The 24,293-nt window shown below is 54.1% G+C and overlaps 2 protein-coding genes across 4 annotated transcripts in view; one reads left to right on the top strand and one right to left on the bottom strand.

Moving 5' to 3' along the window:
• The window catches only part of PSD (pleckstrin and Sec7 domain containing), a 47,273-nt gene that overhangs the window by 6,490 nt on the left and 16,490 nt on the right, over positions 1 to 24,293 (top strand). The window contains exons 3-10 of one of the 3 annotated variants that reach the window (XM_027878059.1): positions 5,485 to 6,385; positions 6,467 to 6,569; positions 7,198 to 7,666; positions 13,280 to 13,720; positions 21,945 to 22,139; positions 22,631 to 22,711; positions 23,282 to 23,394; positions 24,215 to 24,273. In XM_027878059.1, coding sequence (XP_027733860.1) covers positions 5,609 to 6,385; positions 6,467 to 6,569; positions 7,198 to 7,666; positions 13,280 to 13,720; positions 21,945 to 22,139; positions 22,631 to 22,711; positions 23,282 to 23,394; positions 24,215 to 24,273 — 2,238 coding nt within the window. In that variant the 5' untranslated portion in view covers positions 5,485 to 5,608. Of the gene's footprint in view, positions 1 to 5,484; positions 6,386 to 6,466; positions 6,570 to 7,197; positions 7,667 to 13,279; positions 13,721 to 21,944; positions 22,146 to 22,630; positions 22,712 to 23,281; positions 23,395 to 24,214; positions 24,274 to 24,293 lie in introns of all 3 variants that reach the window. The other 2 variants (XM_027878057.1, XM_027878060.1) reach the window with 2 other exon arrangements.
• LOC114054719 (predicted GPI-anchored protein 58) lies at positions 2,172 to 3,955 on the bottom strand. Its single transcript, XM_027878140.1, has 2 exons — positions 3,907 to 3,955; positions 2,172 to 2,698 (listed from the first exon to the last, which is right to left on the bottom strand). The coding sequence occupies exons 1-2, from the start codon at positions 3,953 to 3,955 to the stop codon at positions 2,172 to 2,174; spliced, it is 576 nt and encodes a 191-aa protein (XP_027733941.1).

Genomic DNA, 24,293 nt, shown 5'->3' with positions numbered 1-24,293 from the left:
GCACCAGCCCCTCCTGGAGCCACCTGGGGGAAAGAGCTCTTGTCTACTCCCTCTTCACCTGAATTTTATCTAAATGTATACAGTTGCTGGGACACTATGACATCTCAGGTTGATCTCTTCCAAGCAAGAAGTTCATCACTGATAACACTCACATCCTTCTGGCCTTTGGGGGAGAAAAGTGGGTTGCAGGCTTACGAAGACAAGCCAGTATTGCAATCCTGGCAATAGCTAGAAAACTCCTGGAAGTTGCCTGTTGCAGAGTCCAGGGGGCTGAAAAGGATGACAGGGAGCTGAGTGGACTCTAATGCAGGAAGAATGTGGTACCTGCAGGCAAGGACTGGAGGTGCTGAAGTACCCAAGTGATGGTAAAGAGGGTTCCTAGTGCACTGCACTGCTGGCTCTCTAGCTAAGCCCACTGGATTGGGGTTGTGGGGTAGAGCGAGGGAGACTCCTTGTCCCCTTCTGTTATCTACCAGAGGGGTTCTCTGCACCCTCCTGTCCTGAACCAGCTGGGGAGGGATTCACAGCAGGGAAGGATCAGGACAGCCAGGGCTCAATCATTCTCAAAGCAGGGCTAATGGCATTGCTGGCCAGACCCACATATGTGGGCACATCTTTCAGGAGCTATAAGGCTGTGGGAAGGTGAGGGGGATATAGAGCAGGATGTGGTAGGGAGAGCGACAGCTACTGCTACTGCAGGGGAAATGGATGTTTTGGACAGAAATGTGTTTTCTGTGGATCTCCACTCAGGATGGTAGGAAAGGACCTCTCTCTTACCTTCTGCAGCTCTCAGCAGGGCTGCCTGCAGGTGCTGAGAAGGCACACATATGCTGTCCTGGTATGGACACAGTGGGAAAGCTCTGAGCTCTTCCACTTGGTTAAATTTGTCACTCTGACTGTGGCTTAGAGAAAAGCCTTCCCTCTCCCCGCCCTCCTGCCATCAAGAAGCTGCTGAAGGAATCAGGTCGTTGATCCCGCAGCAGTGAGGCCCCTAATTAGCCCAGCTTCTTGGAGTCTGCCAGAAAAGCCGGCTGTGTGTGAGGCAGCTCTGAGACCCACGGTTCTCACTGTGGAAGAGAGGAGCCCTGTGCAGGCAGAAGCCTGGAGAAGGAGAAAATGGCAGCACTTTGATGCATTAAATATGAGGAGAGCCTGCCCAGCCTGATGCTTCCTCCCCATGTTCTCATGCCTGGAAGGGGAGAAGGAGACACGCTTTCTGGGTGACCGTGGGAGCAGGTGGGCATGGAGCTGGGCTGGCTGCAGGCAGGGAAAGCAGAAAGAAGCGGCTCTTCCTAAATTCCTCTTGCAAGCATTATGTACACGTGAAGCCCCAGCTCCCTTGGGCTTCTCCTCTCACACACATTTAATAATGATTGCTTGGCTGGGTAATAAAGTGCTGTTTAATAGCAAATCGATCTGGCAACCTGTGCGAGCACAGAGTGCTGGCTGCCAGTCCCAGGGCTGCCACACACAGAGCCAGCACACTGGCAGCACAGTGGCCTGGAGTCCAGCCACAGCACCCCTCACCTTGGTACCCAGCTGTCCTGTATGAGCTCTACTCACACATGCTGCTGGTGACAGCAGAGCCCACGCACCTAAACAGGATATAAATGATGGGTGTTTTTCCCCCCTTGTAGCTAGGAGTGGTTTCCTGAGATTGGTGTGGCATTTACCATCCTTGGGGTGCCGTGACACTGTGATATCAAGTCCCTGGTGTCTTGAAACACCTTAGCACCCATGGCGGTGGTGTGCTTAAGGTGATGACCTTTGGAGAGATAAATCCCTGGCACAAAGCCTGTACTCTAAGGCAAGGACCAGCAGCTTGGGGATGTTGGCCGGTGGCCTAGGCCCCATGGCAGCTTTTATCCTCTCATCTTCGTGGTTCCCAAGCAGTGGTGGGGCACATGGGAGCCTGTATCCTTTGGCACAGGGCACAACACACAGGGCTGTGCATACTCACGCATGAGGACACGTGCCGGTGGCCCCATAGTAACTTGCACGCTGCTGAGCAGGGACATGCCCTGCATGCCGATGTGCACACCGATAAGCGCAAATGAGCACACGAGGACACTGGAACACACACGCCAACATACGGGGTCGCACCGCCGGCGAAAGATGTTCACACCGGCACACGGGGGTGCGCGCACCGGGACCCGGGGATGTGGAGGATGCTACACGGAGGGGGTGGACCCGCCCTCCCGCAAGGGGACCCGCACCCGGCGGCGGCGTGGGTTCGGCGGCGGCTCCTCGCGTGCCGGTGCCACCGCGCGGGGCGGGGCGCGGCGCCCGCGGGCCTTCCCATTGGCTGTGGGGGCTGTCAGCGGGGCGGAGTGACAGCCGAGGGCCGGGATTAGCGCGGCGGGGAGCGGCGTGCTGCGGCCGGTGGCACCGTATCGAACCGGACCGGACCGTGCTGTGCTGTGCTGTACCGCACCGCACCGCAGCGCACCGCGCCCGACAGGCCGAGTCGGGCCGGACTGGGCCAGGCCGGCAGTATCGCGGAGCAGCGGCGCGCAGCATGCGGCGGCGACGGCGGCACTGCCGGTGAGGCGCGGGGAGCGGAGCGGGGCGGGGCGCGGAGGGGACCGGAGGCTGGAGTGGGGCGTCGGGGAGCGGGGAAAGTTGCAGCAGTTGTTGCGGGGACCGGGGCGGCTCTGCGTCCCTCCGGCAGCGGTGACCGGCGGGCGGCGGCACGGGGCTGCAGTGGCACCGGTGGCACCCGGCAAAGCCGAGACCCACCCCCTCCGCCGCTGTCGCGGAGCGGCCCCGGTGTGCCGGTGCGGCGGGACGGGCGCGGGGCCGCTGCCCGAGCAGGGAGAGCGCGGTCGGCGGCTCCGCGGGGGGAGCGAGCGAGCGGGAGACTCCGCCGGCCCCCCTGGCCGGGGGGGCTCCCTCCTTATCCGGATGGATGTCACATCCACTCAGGGCTGATCCCGCCGAGACGGGAGGTGCCGGGCGAGGGAGGCCGGGCGCGGGGTGGCCGGGGAATGAAGAGCATGCTCAACCTTAGCTCAAAGGTGGGGGCACGTCCCCTGCCTAAACACCCCATCACGAAGGGGTCCCCTGTTTGCCCTACAGCCCTCGGACCTCCAGGCACCCCGTTTCAGTCACCACTGCATCCCCTGAGACTGCTCCGTGTCGCTCTGGAGGGCAGAATCATCTCTCTGCGGCCATCCCGCCCTAGCCCCGTCAGGTGGCCCGGCAGCCACAGCCTGGTTTCGCCAAATACGGCCCGTCGTGTGAATTCAGCCCCCAGCCCTGCACCTCTTGCTTCCGTCCCATCTCTGTCCCGTTCTTTGCCCAATCCCCTCTCATCCTCCCCCAGCTCCTGCGCGTTGTCCCCGCACTCCCGTGGCGTGGGTGTGCTCTTCCCCCGCAGCGTAAGCAGTTCCTGCTGGTGCTGCCTTCCCACCGCATCACTCCGCCAGGCAAGCGCCTGCAGGGGGACCAGCCATCCCCTGTTGCACCGGTTTCTGCTCAAAGTGAGGGCCCGGAAGCATCCCTGGACTTCCCTTTGTTCGCTAAGAAGGGACAGGCAGGAGGAACAAGTTTCTTGTGAGTGAGATGTTTTATTGAACAAATTAAATCCCCCAGTGATGTGCAGCTCCCAGCTATCACACTACAGCTCCCGAGTTTTCCTCTTTGAATGCATGCCCAGGATTGTTCAGGCACACACACTGTGAGCTTTCATCTGCAGAACTTCTCCTGCCTTTAGGCATCGGGACCAGCAAGGCTCCCTCCAGCCCACTGGTGCTTTACAGCCCAACCCATTCATCACAGTGATTTAAAGATCATCTATTCAATGTACAACTGAAATCAGCAAGCAGGAAACCTTAGTTCCATCATCGTTTTTTCATCTCAGTTGCATTTGTGCTTTTAACCTTTCATTATTAAAGAAAAGCTCACTCCACTGGATGATGTAGCCATCCAGCTTCAGTGGGTCAAAGGTAGGCATGGCCTTTACTCTGAATTTGATAATTCTTTAATAACCAGAACAACACTCTGCTTATCCTATTTATTCTAGTAATAACTCACATGCATTTAGATAGGCTGGTTTTTGTGGGTTTGTTATGTTACAGTGAGTGCAAACTATTCCAAGTGATAAGTTTTTTCCTTGGCATTTGTGTCAGTCTGCATTGAGATAAAAAGTGGAATTTCATTTGAAATATATAAACCCTGCATCTTTATTATTTATCAGTTAAATTCAGCAACCTTGAATGTGAACACAACCATAACAGGAGAAAAAGATTTTAAAAACAGTAACTGATAAATTAAACAGGAGAGTATATTTTTGCAGTGAGTGAAGTAAGAGATTGTTGCTGCTCAGCAGGAGACAGATTTTTTAGCAATGTGATAGTGCAGATAGATGGGTGCCTGTCCCAAAGGTGTGATTTGGGCTATTTTACTAGGAGTTATGTCTCTGCATCTTTGGAGCCTAAACACTGTGGAAAATTGAGCCCCACATCCTTTAGGAATTTAATCCTGTCTGATTTGCACTCAGAAACAGGAAGAAGAATCATGTTTTCCTGTTTGCAGCTGACATTTGGTTTCTCACTTTCAAATAGTGAGAGTGAAGGACTTAGTATCTTGGCATCTGTCAGAAGGCAAAAACAGCCAAGCAGAGTCTTCTCTGCACATTAAGAATTCTAAGAAACTCAGGGGAGGATAAGTACAAGTTTTAACACCACTGGGAGAAAGAAAAATGTCAGCACCAGGGCTGAGAGGGGCTCCGGGTCCTGCCTTCCCCTGCAGCCACCCCACTGCTGTGGCGTGTCTGATCCCATCTCTGGATAAATGGTCTCTGAGCAGAGACAGGCAGGCAAGTGAGCTGTGTGCAGGGCAGGCATGCCTTGTTCCCCCAGGCTGAGATTGTCTGTAACCACTGCTTTTTGGATCTACTGGTGTTGACAGCTTTGTCTGCGCCACCAGTAGTGGTTGCGGCATGTGCTGGTGTGACACAGTTTAAACCCAGGCTGACCTCCAAAGAGAGAGACTCCTTGCCCTTGCTGCTCATGTTAAACTCATTGAACAAGTGTAATTGGAAGATGTCTCAGTGATCCAGTATATAATTTTTTCCCCTGCTTATTGAAGTGATTTTAGTAAGCTGTAGGCTGTGGGTAGTAAATATATTCAACCTAAAGCAGTGTAAATGAAACCCATTTTATAGTGTGTTCTCTCACTGTGTCTGGAGTGCTGGTCTGTGGGGTGTCTGAGCATTCTGGCACCTTGGGGAGAAAGCATACACTCTGGGTGCCTGGGCCAAGCAAGGGACTGCCAGTGACCCTGCAGTGGTGCTGGTGTGATGCCCTCAATGAACCTTGCCTGCTTCTTGCATTAGGAGGGGACTCGCCAGGGGCTATGTCACCTGGAGCACATCTTGCTCCTGCCACAAGGACAGGGCCACTTTGGCCTATCCTCCCCATAGCCCCGGACTCTTTCTTGTGCCTTCCCTTCCCTAACCAGCTCTCCTCACCCTTGTTTCAGGGCTGCCTGAGGATGCATCGCCTCTCAACTCGGACATCTCAGGGTTGCCGGGAACCTGCCTTGCTGTGCCTGTGCCACCCTGCTGGGCTCCAGACCTGACACCTCTGTGCCCTCTTCCTGCAGGATGGCCCAAGCGGGGGGACCTGTCCGCTTCCACCCCGAGGAGGGCTGTGCTGCCTCACCCCCGCCATTTGCCCACAGAGTGAGCCGGAGACCTTGGCTGGCTGGGGGAAGCCTCGAGACTGGACGGCACAGCCCCCCGCCCTGCCTCACCCCCAACCTCAACGCCGGCCGCCTCCACCTGCTGCGCAAGGGCCTGGCGCCTGATACCCGCCGCTGCCCCCTCGGTCTGTACAGCAGCACCGGCTCTTTGGCCCGCAGGCCGGCTGAGGCGGCACCCTTTGGCAATGGGAGCTGTGCGGGCACAGGGCGACTGACTGCCCCCTGCACCCCACGGCGGGGCCGGCCTGGCCCAGCCATCGCCTCCCTGGGCAGACGCAGCCCACCAGAGACGGCAGCTCCGGAGGGACACAGCTCTGTCGTCACCTTCCGCTTCATTGAGAAGGCCAGTGTGCAGACCCTGGGGAGCCCGACAACATCCCATGTCCGCTGGGAGAATGGTCCCTACAGCCTCAGCCGCAGCCTGGAGCTCACTGGGGACATGGGATCCCCCCAACCCCAGACCCTGCCCCAGGAGCGGCTCCTGCACACACTGAAGCTGGAAGCCTCCGCATCTGACCCGCTCCTGGCCGGGGGCCGGACCCCAGGGGGGATGCATCCCTGTGGGAAGGAGTTCTGTGCCATTGACACCAGCTGCCTCTGCCGATCCCTCACCAATGGGCTGCCAGAGGAGTTCTCCACCTTCTCCAGAAATCCCCTGAAGCCAGAGCCTCGTCCCCAAGTAGGTACAGGGGTACCCCACACTGGGCACAGGGCTCTGCCCTGGGGATCCATTGCCCACTCATCTCTCTTCCCTCTGCAGGGCAACGCTTGGCTGTACCCCCGGCAGAGCTCGGCCCATGCCCAGCGCATTGCCAAGGCCAAGTGGGAATTCTTCTATGGCTCCTCAGATGCCCCAAAGACAGGTAAGAAGTTGGCTGCACCCACCCCTCCTTTGCAAGTCTGTATTGCTGCCAGGAGTCTCCCTGGGGCTACCCATCCCAGGGGGCTTCTCAGCACCCACCAGAAAGCCAAGTCTCCCCCAAGACTGGCCGGTCTGTGTCCTTCTGAGGCCAGATCCTGCACACACCAACCTCCCTGCAGAGTCCCCTGTGGCCATGCAAAGAGCCCGTGGCTGCTTCTGTAGAAGGGCTTTTGGGTTCAGATGGGGGCTAAAGGCTGGCTGTGGATGCACTAGCCCTGACAGCAGCCTGTCTCTACCTCTCACACTCTTTTTCCTTCTGCCTCCCCATCACTGTTCCCCAGTGCGCATCACATAGTGGAGTCACCATCCCTGAAGGTGTTCAAGAAATGATTGGAGATGGCACTTAGTGCTGTGGTTTAGTTGACATGCCAAAAAAGTTGGGACGTTTTGATGTTGGCAGGAGGATCAAAGGTTGGACTTGATGATCTTGGAGGTCTTTTCCAACCTTAATAATTCTGTGACGTGTCATGAACGGCACATGAGCTTTTCTATGTGATGCTGCAGGAGTGGCTCCTCAGAGCTCTCCAGTGCACCTCCCGTGGCTCTGAATGCTTGGGCCTTCCTTGCAGGCTCTTCTGCCCCAGACTCCACTCCCTTGGCTGAGTCTCCCCAGAAGCCTGTCTCCCCACTGCCTGCCAAGCCACCAGTGTCAGTACCTGAGCACAGTCTGAGCCATGTGGAAGTGGAGATAGAAGTGTCTCCTCTGGGCAGCCAGAAGCCTGGCTCCTGTGAGACTGGGATTATAAGGAGGACAGTGAAGTACTCCGAGACAGACTTGGACACTGTTCCACTGAGGTGCTATCGTGAAACCAACATCGATGACATCCTGGCCGAGAAGGAAGAGGTGGATTCAGCAATTGAGAGCCAGAAGGACAGTGAGAGCAACCCAAGCTTTGGGGGCACTCCAGGCAGAAGGAACAGCACACCAGAGGAGCCTCCCACCCCAGGCACTGGCTGCTTGAAGGATGGGCTGCGGGACAGGGACGTGGACGAGGACAATGAGGTGTTCGCGGCAATGAAGAGGGAGAACAGGGAAAGGTGAGGCTCCGTGCATGAGGGCAAAAAGTTCTGCTTACCCTCCTTATTATATCCTACATGGCAAAATGGGCTCTGCCAAAAAGTGTCTCACACAAAAATCCCATTAGCTCCATGCAAGCTGTGTGGGGGGGTGAGATGGGATTCCTGGATTTCACCACTGGGACTGGAGCTGGGGCTGGGGCTGGGACTGAGAGGGGGCCCTTACTGCCCTATGGAAAGAGTAAGGCAGCACAGGTGATCCAGCCCTGGGCACTAGGCTCACTCCTGGGTGAGCCCTTGCAGCTGAGGTTGCCTGGCTGAGTCAAGGCTTCCCACCACGAGTCTTGACAGGTTAATTACATTCTGCCCCAGTGCTGCCAGGTGTTGGGGTGATGGTGTCAGGGTACCTTGAGCACAGGTCCTGCAGCTGCTCTGGACTGGCAGGTGCTGCTGGACTACCCTACTCTTCGCATATGACTGTGCTTCAGTGGCAGGAGCAGTCCCATTTGTTGGCCTCAGTAAGTATTTGCCATGTTTGGAAAAGAGTAGGGGATACATTTGGATGCAAATAGCCTTTTTTTGCCTTTTATATGATTTTTCACATGTGTGGCAAAATACCCTGTGCTGGGAGGCTGATGGAGTGGGTGATACCAAGGTTATCATTCAGTTGCCTGCCCCTGGGCAGCAAGTGTGCTCCAAGCTGCTGTCTACCCACTGCCAGGCAATCAGGACCTGTGAGAAGTGGCCCTTTGCCCATGGACTTTCCTCTGGAGTGGTGGTTTGACCATGAGAAATGATGGGCATCATCAGGTGGATACCTGCTCCAGAGCACTGTGTGGGAAAGACACCTGGAGGGGAAAGACCCTGGCTGGGAGTAGGAGATGCCTGTGCAGGCAGCGGCAGCCAAGGTCATCTCCTGACATGTATTGTCAAAGAGTCTTGAGTGAGGTGAGGAGGCTCAGCATCATCGGCAAGTGCTCCGTGGGAGTGGGGAGAAGTTTCATCTAGGAAGCACAAAACCAGGGTGATGCTTGGGATGCCGCATGGCGGTATGCACTCACCCAGCTGTGCAAAAGGTAGGTAGGGGGCATATAGGTAGAAGAAAAGGAAAAGGGAGGTTTTGATGTTGCCATGAGGAAAAAAAAAGAAAATATAACCCTCAGTGGTGCTGCTGCACTGGGAAGGAAAAAAATGAAGGTGCTTGGTTGACCAGGAGGGAAGGAGTACATCCCAAGGGCAGCTAGGTTCCTGTCAGTTTGTCCAGCCTTTGCATCTCTGTTGGAGGGGACAGATATATCTCTTCCTGCCATCTGCCCTGTCCTCAAAACATTTGAGTTCTAGAGAAAAGCTGAAAATAAGCCATTGTTAATGCACTTTTTTTTCCAAATGATGTTTTGAGTAAGATATAAAGTTATTACCACTGCAAGCAAGTTCTTCAAATTGCTGTCACAATTATCTTGCATAGTGGTATTTTTTTCCAAATATGTACTAGACTACTACGAGTTGTATGAGCTGTAAACCTAGACCTGCTTTTTGTCCTCTGAGGCACCCTACTGCAACTCCCCAGGCAGTGCTGAAAGCTTGGATATGTCCTTATATGCATTGTTGCTCCTAAAAGATAGTGGTCCTGATGTAATTACCAATCTGTATATAGTGATGTCATGTTCATTTTGCACGGCTTCTTTGTAGACCAGTGGGGTGTTTTTGCTCTGCAGCCCAGTGAATATTCCCCTGGTAGGTGCAGACCCTGTGGGCAGTGTATTGAAAATTATGAGGCTCAAATTGTGAGCTTGTTCAGTCCCTGCATCACAGCCCTGGATTTTTGCTTACACACTGTTTTGAGCTCTGCAGCTGCAGTCCTCATCCCTGTTTACCAGTCACCAATATTGATGTTTTCTGCTTCAAGCTTTCTGCTTTGCTTGCTCACAGGAGCAGTGAAGTTGGGGGAGTGAAGGAGCCCCCCCGACTCCCAGGACCTGGCACCATTCTGCTGCTGCAAGAGCTGCTGAACTTCAAGCCTGTCTTGGTAGCTGGGAAGGGCCAACCTTACAAAATTATTGAAGCACCTTTGAATGCTAATTTTCAGCTTCTAGATATGTACATCCATTTGACTGTCTAGCTCTAAGTGCTTAGCACCCTCTGCAAGGGGAACTTTGGCTTGGTACTACCTTGTTGTATTTAGTATTCTGACCAAAGGTCAGAGTCTCCTTTGGTGGTTTACCTTCCCAAAATAAGAAAGCATGCTAATAGCAAAAATAATCCAACACCAAATCAAACAAGGCGTGAAAAGCAATGGAAAAAATGGTGTCTTCTTCCAGCAAATCTGCTCTCTGAATATATTTAGAGTCAGATCTACTGACTCTAATGACTAGTTTAAGCCTTTACTGTCTTTATTCCCATTAGTCCCAGAGAGCCAAGACCTGTCAGTGAGAGCAGGCTCAATTCCCTTCCTCCCTGAGCATCACCAGACATACTGGCTAAGCTGTAGGAAGAACCTGGCTTGGCCCACAGTGTGGGTGCCTTGGGCTGATAAGAGAGAAGAGGCTTTGCTACAGGATGCCCCAGTCTCCTGAGAGCACAGAGGGCTGATGGGAAGCAGTGATGCTTTTTCTCCCTGCAAGTAGAGCAGCTTTCCCCAGGAAAGCCCTTAGATCTGCTACTTGGGGAACCTTTCCAGAGCCTTTGTGCTCACTGCTTAGTGGCAAAAAAAGAGCTGCAGGGCAAGCCTTGTTGAGGATTAAAAAATGGTTATGGCCTCAGTTTCATCAAATGTTTAAGTATATGCTTAACCTGCCTCAGTAGCCACTCTGATGTGTTTTGCTGATGCTGAGCCTCTGTCTCAGAGTCCAAACTCACCACAGAGTCACTGATCAGGGTGATGCTCCTGCATCCCATGGGCTTAGTCTGGAGGGGGGATGCTTGGGGTGATGCTGGCAGGCACCTGCCAATGAGCAGGAGAGGTGCCTGCAGCTCTTGGGGAAGGACTGAAGACAGTATGACAGCATGGATATGTGAGGGGAGTGTGGACACTCAGGGAGAGACTGCAGTGCCTGTGGTCAGTACCTGCGCCTGAGTGTGGGTCAGAGTTAGGACACTGAACCCTAAGAGCAGGCTGCTGCCACGCTGGAGAAGTGTAAAGGAGCCTGCGGGGAGTGCAAGGAGATGCTGAGGCTGGTCTGTACATGAGCTTTTCTCTGAGAGGAATAAAGCAAGGAGCTGATGATGGTGCTGTACCTTCTTTGAACTGAGCTAAGATCCCCACACAGTCCCTGCTGTGCCTGTGCAGGCTGGAGGAGTGGAGCATAGTGGGGACAGTCAGCAGTCTGGAGGGTCACAGGAGCATTTGGCAGAGAGTGAAAAACACTGAGGGCCAGAGGAGAGATTTTTCCCCTCTTCTTCCCCCTGCCAGGGACAGCACAGCTCTGCAGCACCAGACGGGGAGGGCAGAGTGAGCCCCTTCCCCTCCATCAGCTATCAGATGCAATTGGAGAAACCCGGTTGCTCAAATCCCTGTGGTCCCCGTATGCAAACCTTTCCCTGAGGTGCTGCTGGCTTTGGCACTTACATGCAAAGCAGTAGAACCATCAGCTCCCAGCATTCACTTCCCCTCTGTATCTGCCTGGCCCTCTTCTAAGGAAGGCTCACTGCTCCTCCCGCACCAGCTCATGGCTGGAAACCTATTTTATTTCCCACTGCCTGTCACCCTTGCACAGATGCTCAATTACAGCTTGTTAATCTCCTTCTTTCCTCTCCTCATCCCAGCTGTGTTTGTCTGGCTTGGTGTCAGCGTACTGGCCCTTCCTGGGGACCAGAGCAGAGCGTGGAGGGACTGGGCAGAACAGCAGGGGCTGATGAAGCATCTAGGTCTGAGCAGGCAGCATTGCACGTATGCTGCTGTGACTAGATCCTTCTGGAGCTGAATGGCTTTGTGCTTGATATTTCAAGGTGGAAAGATTGCTTCCAGAGCTTGGATGATGTGGACAAAACCAGCTGTGGTTTTTCTGTGGCTTGGTGGCAATATACTTGATCACAAGAATGAGCCCAGCTCCCTCTCCTGGGAACAAGGTTCCTTCTGTCTGCTGGCACTGTCTTCCCCGGCACAGCCCAGTCACCCTCTTTATGGATTTGGGGTGCAGAACAGCCAGCAGCATTAGCTTGGTTTAGTAGCATGCAGCTGGGTGTGGGAGGTGGTGAATGCACATTCACATCCGTAAAACAGGTCTGTGGATGTTAAAGAGGTCTCTTCTGCCTTGTCCTGCCAGAAAGCCGTCTCAGAGGTGGCTGCTCCTGGGGCTTCTACAGGAATGGTAAGAGCATCAAGTGGTGCTGCACAGCCACGGAAATGCTGGTGGATGGGCGAGATAAGCCTGCACCCAGCCTTGCTTACCTGTGTCTGGCTTTGCTGCACTCCTCTTGAAGCCAGCTGGCACTCTGGGGGAGTCAAGCTGCCAGCTCTTGGCCTGCTGAAGTAATCAGGGTGAGATTTTTGAGCAGCATGTGAAGGCTAATGAATGAAAATCATTCGGTGTGTGTAACAGCAACACATCTTCTGAGCCCTCTGTACGAAGCTGTTTGTTCATAACGAATGTTATGACAGGCTGGAGCAGTTCCTCTCCTTTAATCAGAGGAGAGAGTGGCATAACAAGTGCTTTTCCGCTGCTTTAATATAATGATAGCGGCTTATGAGTAAAGTAGGCTTTTAGGGCTGTGTTTGTGCTTGTACAGCTGAAGCATTGATGTTCCTTGGGTTGGAAATGTCCCTGTTGTCACGTGCTCAGGTGGGTGGGCAGGCTGCACTTCACCTCATTTACAGGACAAAACACTCAGGGCTCCAGGCTTTGGAAAATCCTGTGTTGGGCAGGACCCAGAGCAGCATTGGAGAGAGGCTTGGCCTTTCTGTGGGGCTGACAAGATGATGAGCCAAGACCAGGCCTGGCATCTAGGACATGGGCCAATTCAGATCCCGAACCCCAGAAATGGGTGTGAGGCTCCCTCTGTAGTGCCTGGGGAAACCTGGGGCTCAGTATCACTTTGTGCTTAGTCCCAGATGTCTCCTGGGACTCAACATCACCTTATGATGGGTCCAAGACATCTCCTGGAACCAGCAGCAGACCTTGCAGATGGGTGTTGGTCGTAATCTGAGCAAGGTACTCAGTGACCACAGTGCAGTGTTCATGGAGAAGGTGTCACACTGTGCTGAGCAGCTTCAGGAGGAGCCTTCTGGGTGGTGGAAGCTCTGAAGGCTCATGAGAAGTTCAGCCACTTCCAGATTTGGTTGGAAATGGAGCTGAACCACATCCTGCTTCTGGTACTTGAGCCCTTTATTGGATCTAAGCTCAAGCCAAGTGATTGGGAGCAGTAGCCATCTCATAAGCTTCTTATGAGGATGAGCCACTAAAGGAACAAAAGTCTGTGGTGCATTAAAGGAGAAGCATATGTCTGGAGGGAGGCCAGCCCAGTCCCTCTTCCCATGATGTCTTGGGCAGGCGAGGCATTTCCTTGGTGGTCTACAGATGTTCAGAAGAGATTTCTGCCCTCCTCAGTTTCCTTCTGGAGCAGCATGTGGGCTTTTGTTTCAGGGCTTTGATCCCTTGCTCCTCAATGATCAGTTCTTCTCACTTTCTTTCCCTTTAGGATCATGGATCGAGACACACAGGGTATGCTCAAGTCTCCAGTGCCCTTCCTAGGGCACAGCCTCTCCAAGGATGGCATGGACTCTTTCAGCAAGCATTTTGAGACCATCATGGAGTCCCATCGAGCCAAAGGCACATCTTACACCAGTCTGGACTCCATTGATATCCTTTCCTCCCCAGCCCGCACCCATGGGACCTTTTTTACTTTTGACCTCCCGACCCTCACCCCAGAAATACAGGGACAAATCCGAGACAGCGCCAAGCTGATTGAGGAGAACTTTGCTCCTCTGGCTCATTTGGAGCCAGACTCTGGGACCAGTTCAGCCACAGATGCCCCCTGGACAGAGAGGGAGGAGGAGCGGGGGAGAAGACGGAAGGGTGCTTGGCACAGCCCTTGCCACTCAGTGGACAGCTTTGGTACTCCCTTGGCCTCCAACACGAGGTGAGTGACCAAAATTGCTTGCTGTCCAGCTGGACCACCAAGACCTGATGTGAAACCTAATGCTGAGGTCTGTTTTGCAGCCAGAGTCTAACCTGTGTTGTTGGAGAAGTGTCAGGACTGTGTGTGCTGGATTTTCTGGGCAGTGGCTGATCAAGCCAGTGATCACCATGGTGCTGTGGTAGGCATGTTGATTGGGAGCACAACTCCTTCTTCATTTTTGCCAGCTTTTCAGGTGCTAGAGGGCTGTGAGGTTTCCTCCAGGCAAGCAAGCAGGGAGTCCCAGGACCTCAATCCTGTGGTGGTTTCCATTGCAGGACAGTCCACCATCCATGGTGGCTTTGGGGAGAGGCCAGTCAGAAGTTAACTGCCAGTAGAAACTCAACAGCCTCTCCCTGCTGGGGGCTGTGTCCCTTGCCATCTGAGTAGCAGCCTCTTGTTTCTTGAGCTATTGTCCTGGCCTCCTGAACCTCCTCAGCCTTGTTCATATTGGGAGATGTAGGGCAGAGATGAGCACAGCCCACCAGAGGCTCCCTGTACATTGCTGCAAGCTTGCGTGCAGCTGGGCTCAGGATGGCTGCCCCGTGCCTGGGGAGATCTCTGGTCGAGTGGGCTGGGGGAGCTCAGCCCCACTACTTCCAACCTGTCCCTATGTGAGTCCATGTCCAGGCTGACACACCTTCCTGCACTCCTCCCTCTTCTGGCAAAGTCTTGTGCTGAGGCACCTGTGATGTGGCAGTTTGATAGGCTGCATCTTTTCCACACTCACCTGGAGTGTGGACAGGTCTGGTTTGGATGTTGGATCTGGTCCAGTGGTTTAGCTGCAGAGTTGGTGGCTATTGGAGTACCTGGTGTCTCATTCATGCCAGTGCTGACCTTCCTGTTTTCATTGCCTCCCTGCAAGGTCTCTCTGCCCAGTGACCTTTTGTGCAATGCCAGAGCATCCTGAATCCCTCATCTACTTTCTAGGCTTAGGCTTTGGTCTTTTCCACACTAAACTGATGTCACTTCTTGTCACAGTCTGTGCCATCCTTGTAGGCTTAGGTTTGTGCTGTAAAACTGGTCATTTCTGGGAGATACAAGGCAGCGACGGGTGGGAGTATCCAGCCACGGTCAGTGCTCTCTGCAGGAAGAATTGGCTTCCTATTTCTCTGCCAAGGCAAGGGACTGAAACACAGTACCCTGGAGAAACTGAGAGGACAGTATCTGACATGCTGTCCATGGGATGCCTTTGTACCACAGCAGCAGTGCCACAGGGGATGGGGAGATGTGAGGGTGCAAAGACACATATGGCATCAGGGATGACAATGAAGTGGCTTAACAGAGGTTATTCCTCACTGGTTTATAGTCAGTGGAGCACAGAGCATGCTGGCAGTGCTGAGGACACTGCAGCACTGTGTTTTTCTCCTAGCTTAGGCTTCAGAGCAGTGCTGGGCACAGGCTATGGAGGGGTATTTTGTATCCCCCAAGCTGCCCTATATCTTTTCTGAGCCCGCCTTTCCTGAGCCTCTTGTCTTCTCCTGTTCCAGCAGGACAACCTTTAGTGGCAGGGGAACGCAGGGGAAACCCAGCTGCAGCCCTCTGTGCTCCCTGGCCTGGGGACTCTGAGGCTTGGGCTTCCCATTGTACCATAAGCTCCAACCTCACTTCTGTTACACATGCCTACAGAGTCCCAGGCAACTATCTTTCCCCATTTAGAAACAATTTCCTTGGTTATCAGTAAGTCCCTGCATAGCTCTTCATTTTGTCTAGTTCAGACCCTGTTTCTTGCCAATCTCCTGGGCTACAGGTGATGTTCAGACCCACCATGCTGCCCTGCAGCAGCTGAGCCAGTGCCCTGGCTCCACTAGAGGCTGCAGGAACAATGATGAGAAATGAAGTGGGAGAACAGGGCTCAGCTCTATGCTCCCTGGCATGGAGTGAGCCTTCCCTCACAGTCCCCACAGGTAATGGGGAGAGAGGCTGGTGTGGTTGGTATCTGCCATCTTGTGCACTGGAAGTGAGTGGAGATTGGGACTGGGAACAGGAACTAGGCTGGGAAGGCATGTGGCCCCAGGGGCTGAGACAGCCCATCATCTGCAGGGTCATTACTCAGGATATAGGGCTTTCTGGGAAGGGAGAGGTCTAAGAAGTTTCCTCTTCCACATCACTGGTGCCATCAACTTTCTAGACTCTGAGTGAAGCTGACCACAAAGTTGAAGCTTCCCACTTAGTTTGAGGGAGAAATGTCTGTGCTGACTGCTCAAAGGTTCTCATGAGCTGGAACCAGGAGATCTTGATGCCTGGCAAGGCTGATCTTTTCGAGCAGAGGGTGTCCTTGTAATGCTCCAGCTAAAGGGTAGTTAATGGAAATTGCTGAGGAAAACTAAGGAACCTCTGCAGCCATTGTAATGCAACATTACCTGTGCCAGCAGGGCCAGAGCAAGGCATTTGCCACTGCCCAGGGTCACTGCAGGGTCACAAGCAGTACAGACTGACTGCCACCAGTGCAGATGGGACCCCGGGCAGGGGGACTCTGCAGTGGAGACTCTGCTTTACACTGTCTATCAGTCTCAGGGTTGGCAGAGGTGACCTCAGGCTGCAGGGCTGTGGTATGAGTGATGTGGTGACTGGTGATGAACACCAGTGGGTCTGGGCCTGTGCTGCCCTGCAGTTGTCCTCCTTGCGCTCCCAGAATCTTTGGTGTTAATTGTTGCAATGCTTGGGGATGGGGTCTGGGCTGGAGATGGCCCTGCATCCTGTGACTTTTTACCTCTCTTGGTGTCAGGGATGGCCAAGTCAGTGATGCCCCTGCATTGCTGGGGATGTGCGGTGTCCCCTGCAGCCAGTGGCCTTGGTTCATGCAGCCTTGTTGCTCACACCAAGGCTCTGGTGTCCCTCAGCACACAGTAATCTGAGACCATGCTTTTATCTTGACCTTGTATGTGGAAAGTGCGTCTAAGTGCAGACCCAGAGATGCCTCCCTGGGTGCTGGGATGCATGCACCTACTGCAGCAGGCTAGATTGAAAAGGATGGAGCAATGGCTGAACACTCCCCACCCGCCCCCGGCAGGACAACCCACAGCGGTGGGCACACCCCAGCGTGGGGCAGAGGCTCTGTGAGTAGTTTATCACCCCTTTTTGGGCAGGGCTGAGCAGAGGGCTGCTGTTAAAGCAGTCTGTTCCTGTGGCTATGACATTGACCCGCAGAGCATGTGTGGAGGCATAGCCCCCTCAGGGCTGGGAGGTCCCTCCGGACAGGTGAGGCTGGCCAGGGACAGATGCAGTGCTGGAGAAATGTCGGGGCGGGAGCAGGGTGGGAGCTGGGGCAGCCCTGGGGACTGCAGGAAGTCGCTTCTGTGGTGGCAGCCAGACTTCTGCAATTGCAGGTCCAAATTGCAAGACTTGGCCAAGCTGCCGGGTGCAGGCTCAGAAGATCACCTGGCTTGCCCAGTTCTGTGCACGGGCAGCCGGGGCTGTCGGCCCACAGACAAGGCGATGCGTGCTCTGGGGCATCAGCCCCAGAGGGATGTAAATGGGCAAACTGCACCTCTATGCGGGTGCAAGCCCCCTGAAATCCAGCTGCCCAACTTCCATCCCACTCCTCTGGAGCCAGCCTTGGCCCGTGCCAGACCCTGAGGGGTACTCAAGGAGGGAGGGGACGTGACACGGCCCCCGAGCGGGACAGGCTCTGCCGGGACCTCATCGGGGCACGCCTGCTGTGGGACAGGAGGAAGGGCAGGCAGGAGAGCAAGCATCAAAGACGGGGCTGCAAACCGCCTGGGGAAAAGGGCCAGGCAGCACGGCGAGGGGCAGCACTCCCCGAGCCTCGCTAGAGGGAGAGCTCGGCCCTGGAGCTGCGGCTGCGGGGGAGGAGCGGGGAGCCCGCGGGGCTGGGGCTGCCCCGGGCCGAGGATGCGCCGGCACTCAGAGAGCTGCGTCCCTGCCAGACCGCGGCCGCTGGCGAGTGCTGGAGCGCGGGGCCTGCCAGACGGCTCCGCTGCTGTTCTTTATAAGGTCCCTTTTGTTACTGCAGCGGTCGGGGAGCCGGTGCCCCACCCGGGGCCAGCGCAGGTCTGTCATCTGGCCTGAGCTCCCTGGTGGCACTGGGCAGACTGGTGAGATGGTGCACTGAAGGGCTGTGCCCAGTTTGGGGTGGATTCACGCGGGAGGCTGAGGGTGAGAGCTGAGCAGAGGAAGGAGGGCAATGAGGAAAGCATGGAGATTGGGGAAGGAAGGTATGGGGTGGGCTGGGGATCACAGGAGGGGGATAAGTCTAGAGAACAGAATGAAGAGGTCTCTCCACAAGCACTGGCACAGCAAGAAATGAAGCACAAGCCTGGGGGGGATTTTCCCCAATGTTGAGCCATGAAGACCAGCAGGAGCCAGGACAGAGGACACATCAGCCCTCCATGGCATAGAGGATGGGGGCAATGGATCCCAGGGGTGGCAGTCTGCCTGCAGAGGTATGAGCAGCAGCACATACCTGTGGGATGCAGCCCCATGTGTCAGGTGTTAATTCAAGTTTTCAGATCTGACTCAGAGCCCCTAGGCTGGGCTTGGCCCAAAAGTCTGAGAGACCCAGGTTTTCCTGTGCTGACCCCATGGCATCTGTGTCTCTGAAGGAGAAGATAGCCCTCCACCCAGCAGGTGAGTAACTGGATTTTAAGGCTCTCAACTAGCTCCAGAAATTGTTTGGTGGGTTGCAGTGTCAGCCTCTGTACTCTGCAGGAGCAGTTGACATCTCCAGAGAGGGCTGGTGCTGCAGGGGAGGTTCTGGATGTCTGCAGAGAAACAGGACTGAGGAGGGGCACAGCTGCCCAAAGTTCAGTTCTACCTGGATCTGTCAACAGTAATGCTGGTGGATACTGCTGTGGCTGGGTGATTTGAGGACCATGTTGGACTCAACAGCTGCCAGAAAGCAGCATCAGCCCTGCCTGTGGTTAGAGGCTGGCCTGGCTGACCTTCAAGTGTCCTCCCAGCCCTAACTTCAATTCTGCGAGGAATGAACCAGCCCAGATCTTGGCTGTCATAAATCAAAGTCGCTCCACTGAGACCGATGGAGGGAGCTGCGTTTATTTAGCTCAGCCAAAGATCCGGTCTGGTACATTCTTAGCAGCAACATTAGGCAGGCTGGGTTCACTTGGCGGAGGCATTGGGCAATTAGCCATGCACGTGGGGCTTTGGGAATTGAGAGCAGAGTGCTGCTCTGCCCTGTGCATGTGTCTCTTGTGGGCTCGCACCAGGCTCCTTGCCATGTCCCTTCATGGTGCAAGATGAAACCAGCCTCATGTGGGGAGCAAGAGACATTTGGATAGTGGTTGAAGGTCTTGAGCTTCCTACAGCAGGTGTCTCATCTGGAAATGTGTCAGACAGGACCTGGACAGCCCAGGAGCTCAGCTGAGCACCCCCCAGCTGAAACCGATGGCTACTGGTCTCAGCCTGTTCCCAGGGAGTCTCTTCTCTCCAGCTCCTGGGGACAGATTGTTGGTGCGGGGAGGGTCCCACCATGCAGGTACAGTGTGGGAAGAGTTCTACCATGCAGATGCATCCCTGCTGGCAGCCAGGAGCTCCACATCGAGGAGAGAAGATTTGCTCCTGGTTGCTGGCAGCCACATGGTGCTGCATGAGTTTAGTTGATGGTGTCAAGGTAGAGAGGATATCAGGAGTCCTGCAGTGACACAGTGCATTGCAGCCAGGGAATATGCGGTGATCTGTGCTGCTGGGCTCCGATATGTTGGCCAGAGGAGGAGTATTGGGGTGAGGTGATGATCCAGCTCCAGGAAAGAAAGAAGTGTTTGGCCCTGAAAGGAATATTTGGGCCCTGAAGAAGCCTGGGAGGAGGAGTGTGTGTGGTATGTTGACCCTGAGCAGGACCATGGTCCTGCAGCAGCTCCCCAGGGCTGGAATCACAATGTGGTCTTTCTGCTGAGCCGGTGTGGGAGATGGTCAGTGTAGAGCCTCTGTCCCAGAGCGAGCCCTCATCTGGACCATGTGCCTTCCTTGCAGAGACCCCCAGAAATGCCTCACTGTGGCTGACGCAGGTGCTGGGGACTTGGGCTCTCTAGCAAACACCTCTGAGGTGACAGGGGGACCTGTGCTCATGATGACGTGAGTGGTGGCAGCGGGTAGAGGGATGAGCCAGCACTGGGTCTGCTCGGGCATGACTTATTTCAGGCACACTGAGGATACTTGCGCAATACCAGATTTGATCTTTGTTCCTTAAGTGTGTACCTAATGTAAAAACTATTATCTCAGTGTTTCTTCAAGCCAAACTAAAATGTCACTTTGCAAGAGTACACTAAAAAAACCACCCTGAGACATTAGCTCATTTGCAAGAAAATTAGCATCATCTCAGCTGCCTCAGACGTGGACATGTCTCTTGCTTTGCTCTCCACTTGCTTAAGGATTGGCCTCTTGGTTTTGTGTCTGTTAAGCTGCACATTCTCCAAGCCAGCTGGGGCACTGAGTGGTGACAGACAGGTGCCACAAGAGAGGCACTCTGAGTCTATTGAGGCTGATTGTCCATATTTAACAGCGTGAGAGTGGCTTGAGTGATGGAAGAAAACCTATTTCATGGCATGGTTGGGTTGTGCTACATCCTGAGAGCAAGGTTATGTTTTATGATGTAAAACCCCAAATCAGTATGGGCACTTGGTGAGGGAGGGAACAGCAGATCCTGCTGGTAGAGCTACTTTGAGACCCAAGCCTTGAGATCACTGCGTGCCCATTACAGGAAGCAAGGCAAGAATTGCTGTCACAGGTTGGAAGCCTGCAGGGGCATAAAGGTTTTGAAGGACAAGACAGACTTTGTAAGTGGCCCCATGCCTGGATGCTAAGCACTAGGTAGGAGATAGAAAAACTGAGGACCACAGATTGGGAAGGGAGGTCATGGCGGGGGGAGACTCAGAGCTCTAGGTTTGTCCCTGGGGGCTTCAGAAACCAGCCATGTGAGGGAGGACAACTTTCAGGCAGGACAGGTGGGGTCCAAAAGCATATCAGTAGTTTTAGTGACGGTGGTTGAGAAGAATTAAAAGATCTTCAGAGGGTGACTGAGCAGCCTCTTGCTCTGGAGGTGCAATTGGGGCACCCATCCAGGTCTTACTGTAATCAGCACTGCTGAGCTCAGTGGTGGTCTGAGCAAAGTGCATCTCCCCAAGGACTTGCAGAGCTTGTTGGAGCTCCTTTTGCCAGGGAAGTGCCTGAACTACGGGTTTGAGTGCAGAGCAGCTTCCCCTGCTGCACACTGGCTGGGGGAGCCCCCCAGGACACTGACACACCTGTCAATGGTGCGGAGGCCTCCCCTGGGGCGGGCAGAACTGAGCAGAAGGGAGGCTCGTCCTTCTTGAAACGGAGCCTCAAGGAGACTGGCCTGGGTAATTGGCTCAGGAGAGCAGGCCTCTTAAAACTCAATTAGGGACTTTTAAAAATAAATCAGACTGGAACATTGCAAGGGCTGCCAGAAAATTTGGGCGAGGTCAGAGTTGCTTAACGTTCCTTGTTGATTAGATTCAACCAGCTTTTAGTTGGGATAACTTCTGCACAGCTGAGTCAGATTGCTTCGGGGGCCAAGCCAAGAGTGTCTCCTAACATGGCCATTTAAGGCATGGTGGGCTGAGAGCTGATGGGCAGCCTGGAGAAGACAGTGCACTCCACTGTGAGCTGGGAGGCCAGGGGGGTTTTCCTTCTTCATGCTCTGCCTCAGCTTTGCTGTCTGTGTAGTGCTTTGAAGTGAGTGGGTGGGAAAAGATGAACGAAGAAATTACAGTTGTCTTGTCTCGGGTAGAAACTGCGCTTGAGAGCAGCACGAGGAGTTTGTCCAGATTAAAAAATGAGTGTGGATCTGTAGGACAGCATGTGATGTGCACATGTTTCTGCTCCAAGTCTCCACTACAGCTGAGCTTGGCAGAACCTGAGCCCACACATACAGTTTCACAGGCTGAGTGGGGGACTTTGAAGCAGTTATACTTTCCCTCTACATCCAGTTTGGATGTGGATTTGGGTGCCTTGATCTTGTCATCTGTCAATGGAGCTTATCCATCATCCCACCTCCCCTCCAGCTGCATCCCCAAACCTTCTCTTATCTCCCAGCCCCGATCTTGGAGTGTCTGACCGCTGTTGTTCATCCTGGGTCCCAGCAGTGAGTAGCTAGTCTCCAAAGCAGGGTGAGGAACCTGCATTTCCTGAGAAACTGAACAAGCAGAGGATCTGTAGACAGGCTAACGTGGAGTGCCCTTTCCCATTGCAGTGACCACCCCCAGAGCCAGCTGGTTTCAGATTCGGAGTCGGAGATGGACAGCGTGGAGCATCTGGTCCTGGGCAGCACAGACACCCTTTCCAATGGGCACAAGGCTGACCTGGAGGCCGCCAAACGCCTGGCCAAGAGGCTCTACAACCTGGATGGCTTTAAAAAAGCAGATGTGGCTCGCCACTTGGGGAAGAAGTACGTGTGGGTATTAGCAAGGAACGTTCCATTCTGCAAGAATCTCACCTGCACCTGCAGTGCACCCACAGCTGCTGCCCTTGCTGGGTGCCAGAGTGGCACAGCCCACTCCCCATGACTGCTACATCTGCACCAGGTGTTACCTCTAAAGGTCTTAAAACCTAAGAGACATCCAGATTTTGGTACCTTCCTATCATGACTGCATCTTGGATGCTTCAGTAGGGGGTTGGGGTAGGGGGGTGACTAGCTGACCTCTTGTGGGCTGTTCAAGCTCTAGTTTCTCCATTTTTTCTTCTATGCCCAGTGTTCCCATTGGATTTGTGGGTGACTTCTCTGAGTTTCATGGGAGTGTGGGGTGTGTCTGTCCTCAGCACACCTCCTGTAACCCTGGGGAGTTCCCAGCCTCCTAGAATCCACTCAACTCCTGTGTGCCTTTGGCTGTCCCCGCAGTTGGGCAATCCCACTCTTACCCTCCCCCTTTTCTATTTCAGCAATGAGTTCAGCAGGATGGTGGCAGGGGAATATCTGAAGTTCTTCGTGTTCACAGGGATGAGCCTGGACCAGGCTCTCAGGTCAGAGCTGCGTGTGTGTGTGCGTGTGTGTGTGCATGTTTGTGGTGGCCACTAGAGTGGGGTCCCAACATACTGTGCCCTCTGCAGCTCTGCGACCACACAGAGATCTGCAGGAGAAGGCAGAACCCATGATTTCCTACCTGGAGATCCTCTTACCTCTTAAATAGGAGAGGGTGATTCCCAAGGTGATCTCTCAGCCACACAATCAAGAAAGAGCATCCCTGGTCTTAATTCAATTCTCAGTGCAGTTGGATGACAGTCAGGTTCACCTAGGCCTGGCTTTCCAGGTCTTGAACTCGAATCCTTCTATTGTTACCCCCACCTCCTTTCCCTGTGTAGCTCCTAGGTCTGGCTGTAGGTCTCTGCAATGTACCAGCAGGACATGGTGCTGTGGGCTTGGAGGAGAGTCCCGCAGTGGGTTGGGAGGGAGAGATGTGAAACAGTGGGGCTTCATCCAGCACACAGAGGGGGTCTCCAAACCAGAAAGCACGGCTCCATTCCTGCACAAGGTGGGTTGAAGAAACTGCTGGTGGGCTTCATGTGTGACCAACACTGTTGCTGCTTTTTCAGGTCCTTTCTAAAAGAGCTGGCCTTGATGGGAGAGACGCAAGAGCGAGAGCGAGTGCTGGCTCATTTTTCTCAGCGCTATTATGAGTGTAATCCCAATGCCATCCCTTCAGAAGGTAAGAAACTGTGCATGTCTGTGTGTTTGTGTGTGTGTGTTTCAAGGGAGTCTGTATGTTTGTCAGCTCAGTCAAGGTGCTCAAACTGAAATTAGAAAGCAGACTGAGAGCCTATACTGACACCTCAGAAGATAGCCCTGGTTACGGAGATGTCATTTCCCTCATATGACAGTTGCTTAAATTTTTATTTTTTTAAGCCTGCTTTAGTTGGATGATGCATAATTAGGACTCAACTCATCCTTACTTCTGACCTTGAGCAGATTAGCACAAGAAGCAAGAGATGGCCTTCCTCACCAACTCTCATCTCTCAGACTCTCAGCTCAGGGAATATCCAAGTGAGAAAACCCATGCACCTGATGCTTGGGCAGCACAGACACACACTTTGTACCATTTCACATCTTTGCACCTCTCCTATGTATGTTCACTTGCTGGGTCTGCTCTGGGCTGGCTCTGGGACAAGTGAGGTTTGGGCTGCCTGGCTGGCAGAGGGCTGTGCTGGTCCTATCTTGCCATTCTAGGAGCTCTGCAGGATTAGCTACAACATCACTGCCTGGCTGTAGGGGCTGCAAGGTTGGAAGGGAATTTGTATGCTCAGGTTTGGAGCTAACTTTAATTCAGTGGCCTCCTACCTACTTGCCCTCGTGCTGTCATCACTACACTGACTGCTGTGTGCTCCTTATGCCCAGGGCAGGAGGAGGGGGCTCAGGCCTATTTTGGAGGCTCAGAACCCCCATGCCCTGCCTGAGATGCCAAGGGTCTGGAGCACCAGCTGCAGGGCTGAGCTGGGGGCTCTAATTCCTGTCCTGTGCTTGTGCTGCAGATGGAGCCCACACCCTCACCTGTGCTCTGATGCTGCTAAACACAGATCTGCATGGACATGTAAGTTACCACTACCATTG

Source organism: Empidonax traillii, unplaced genomic scaffold (genome assembly GCF_003031625.1).
Source record: "Empidonax traillii isolate 1590-97213 ecotype Southwest subspecies unplaced genomic scaffold, ASM303162v1 scaffold38:size1800464, whole genome shotgun sequence".
NCBI lineage: Eukaryota > Metazoa > Chordata > Aves > Passeriformes > Tyrannidae > Empidonax > Empidonax traillii.
Note: the sequence above shows the minus strand (reverse complement) of the source record. Positions and strands in the feature narration are given on the sequence as shown.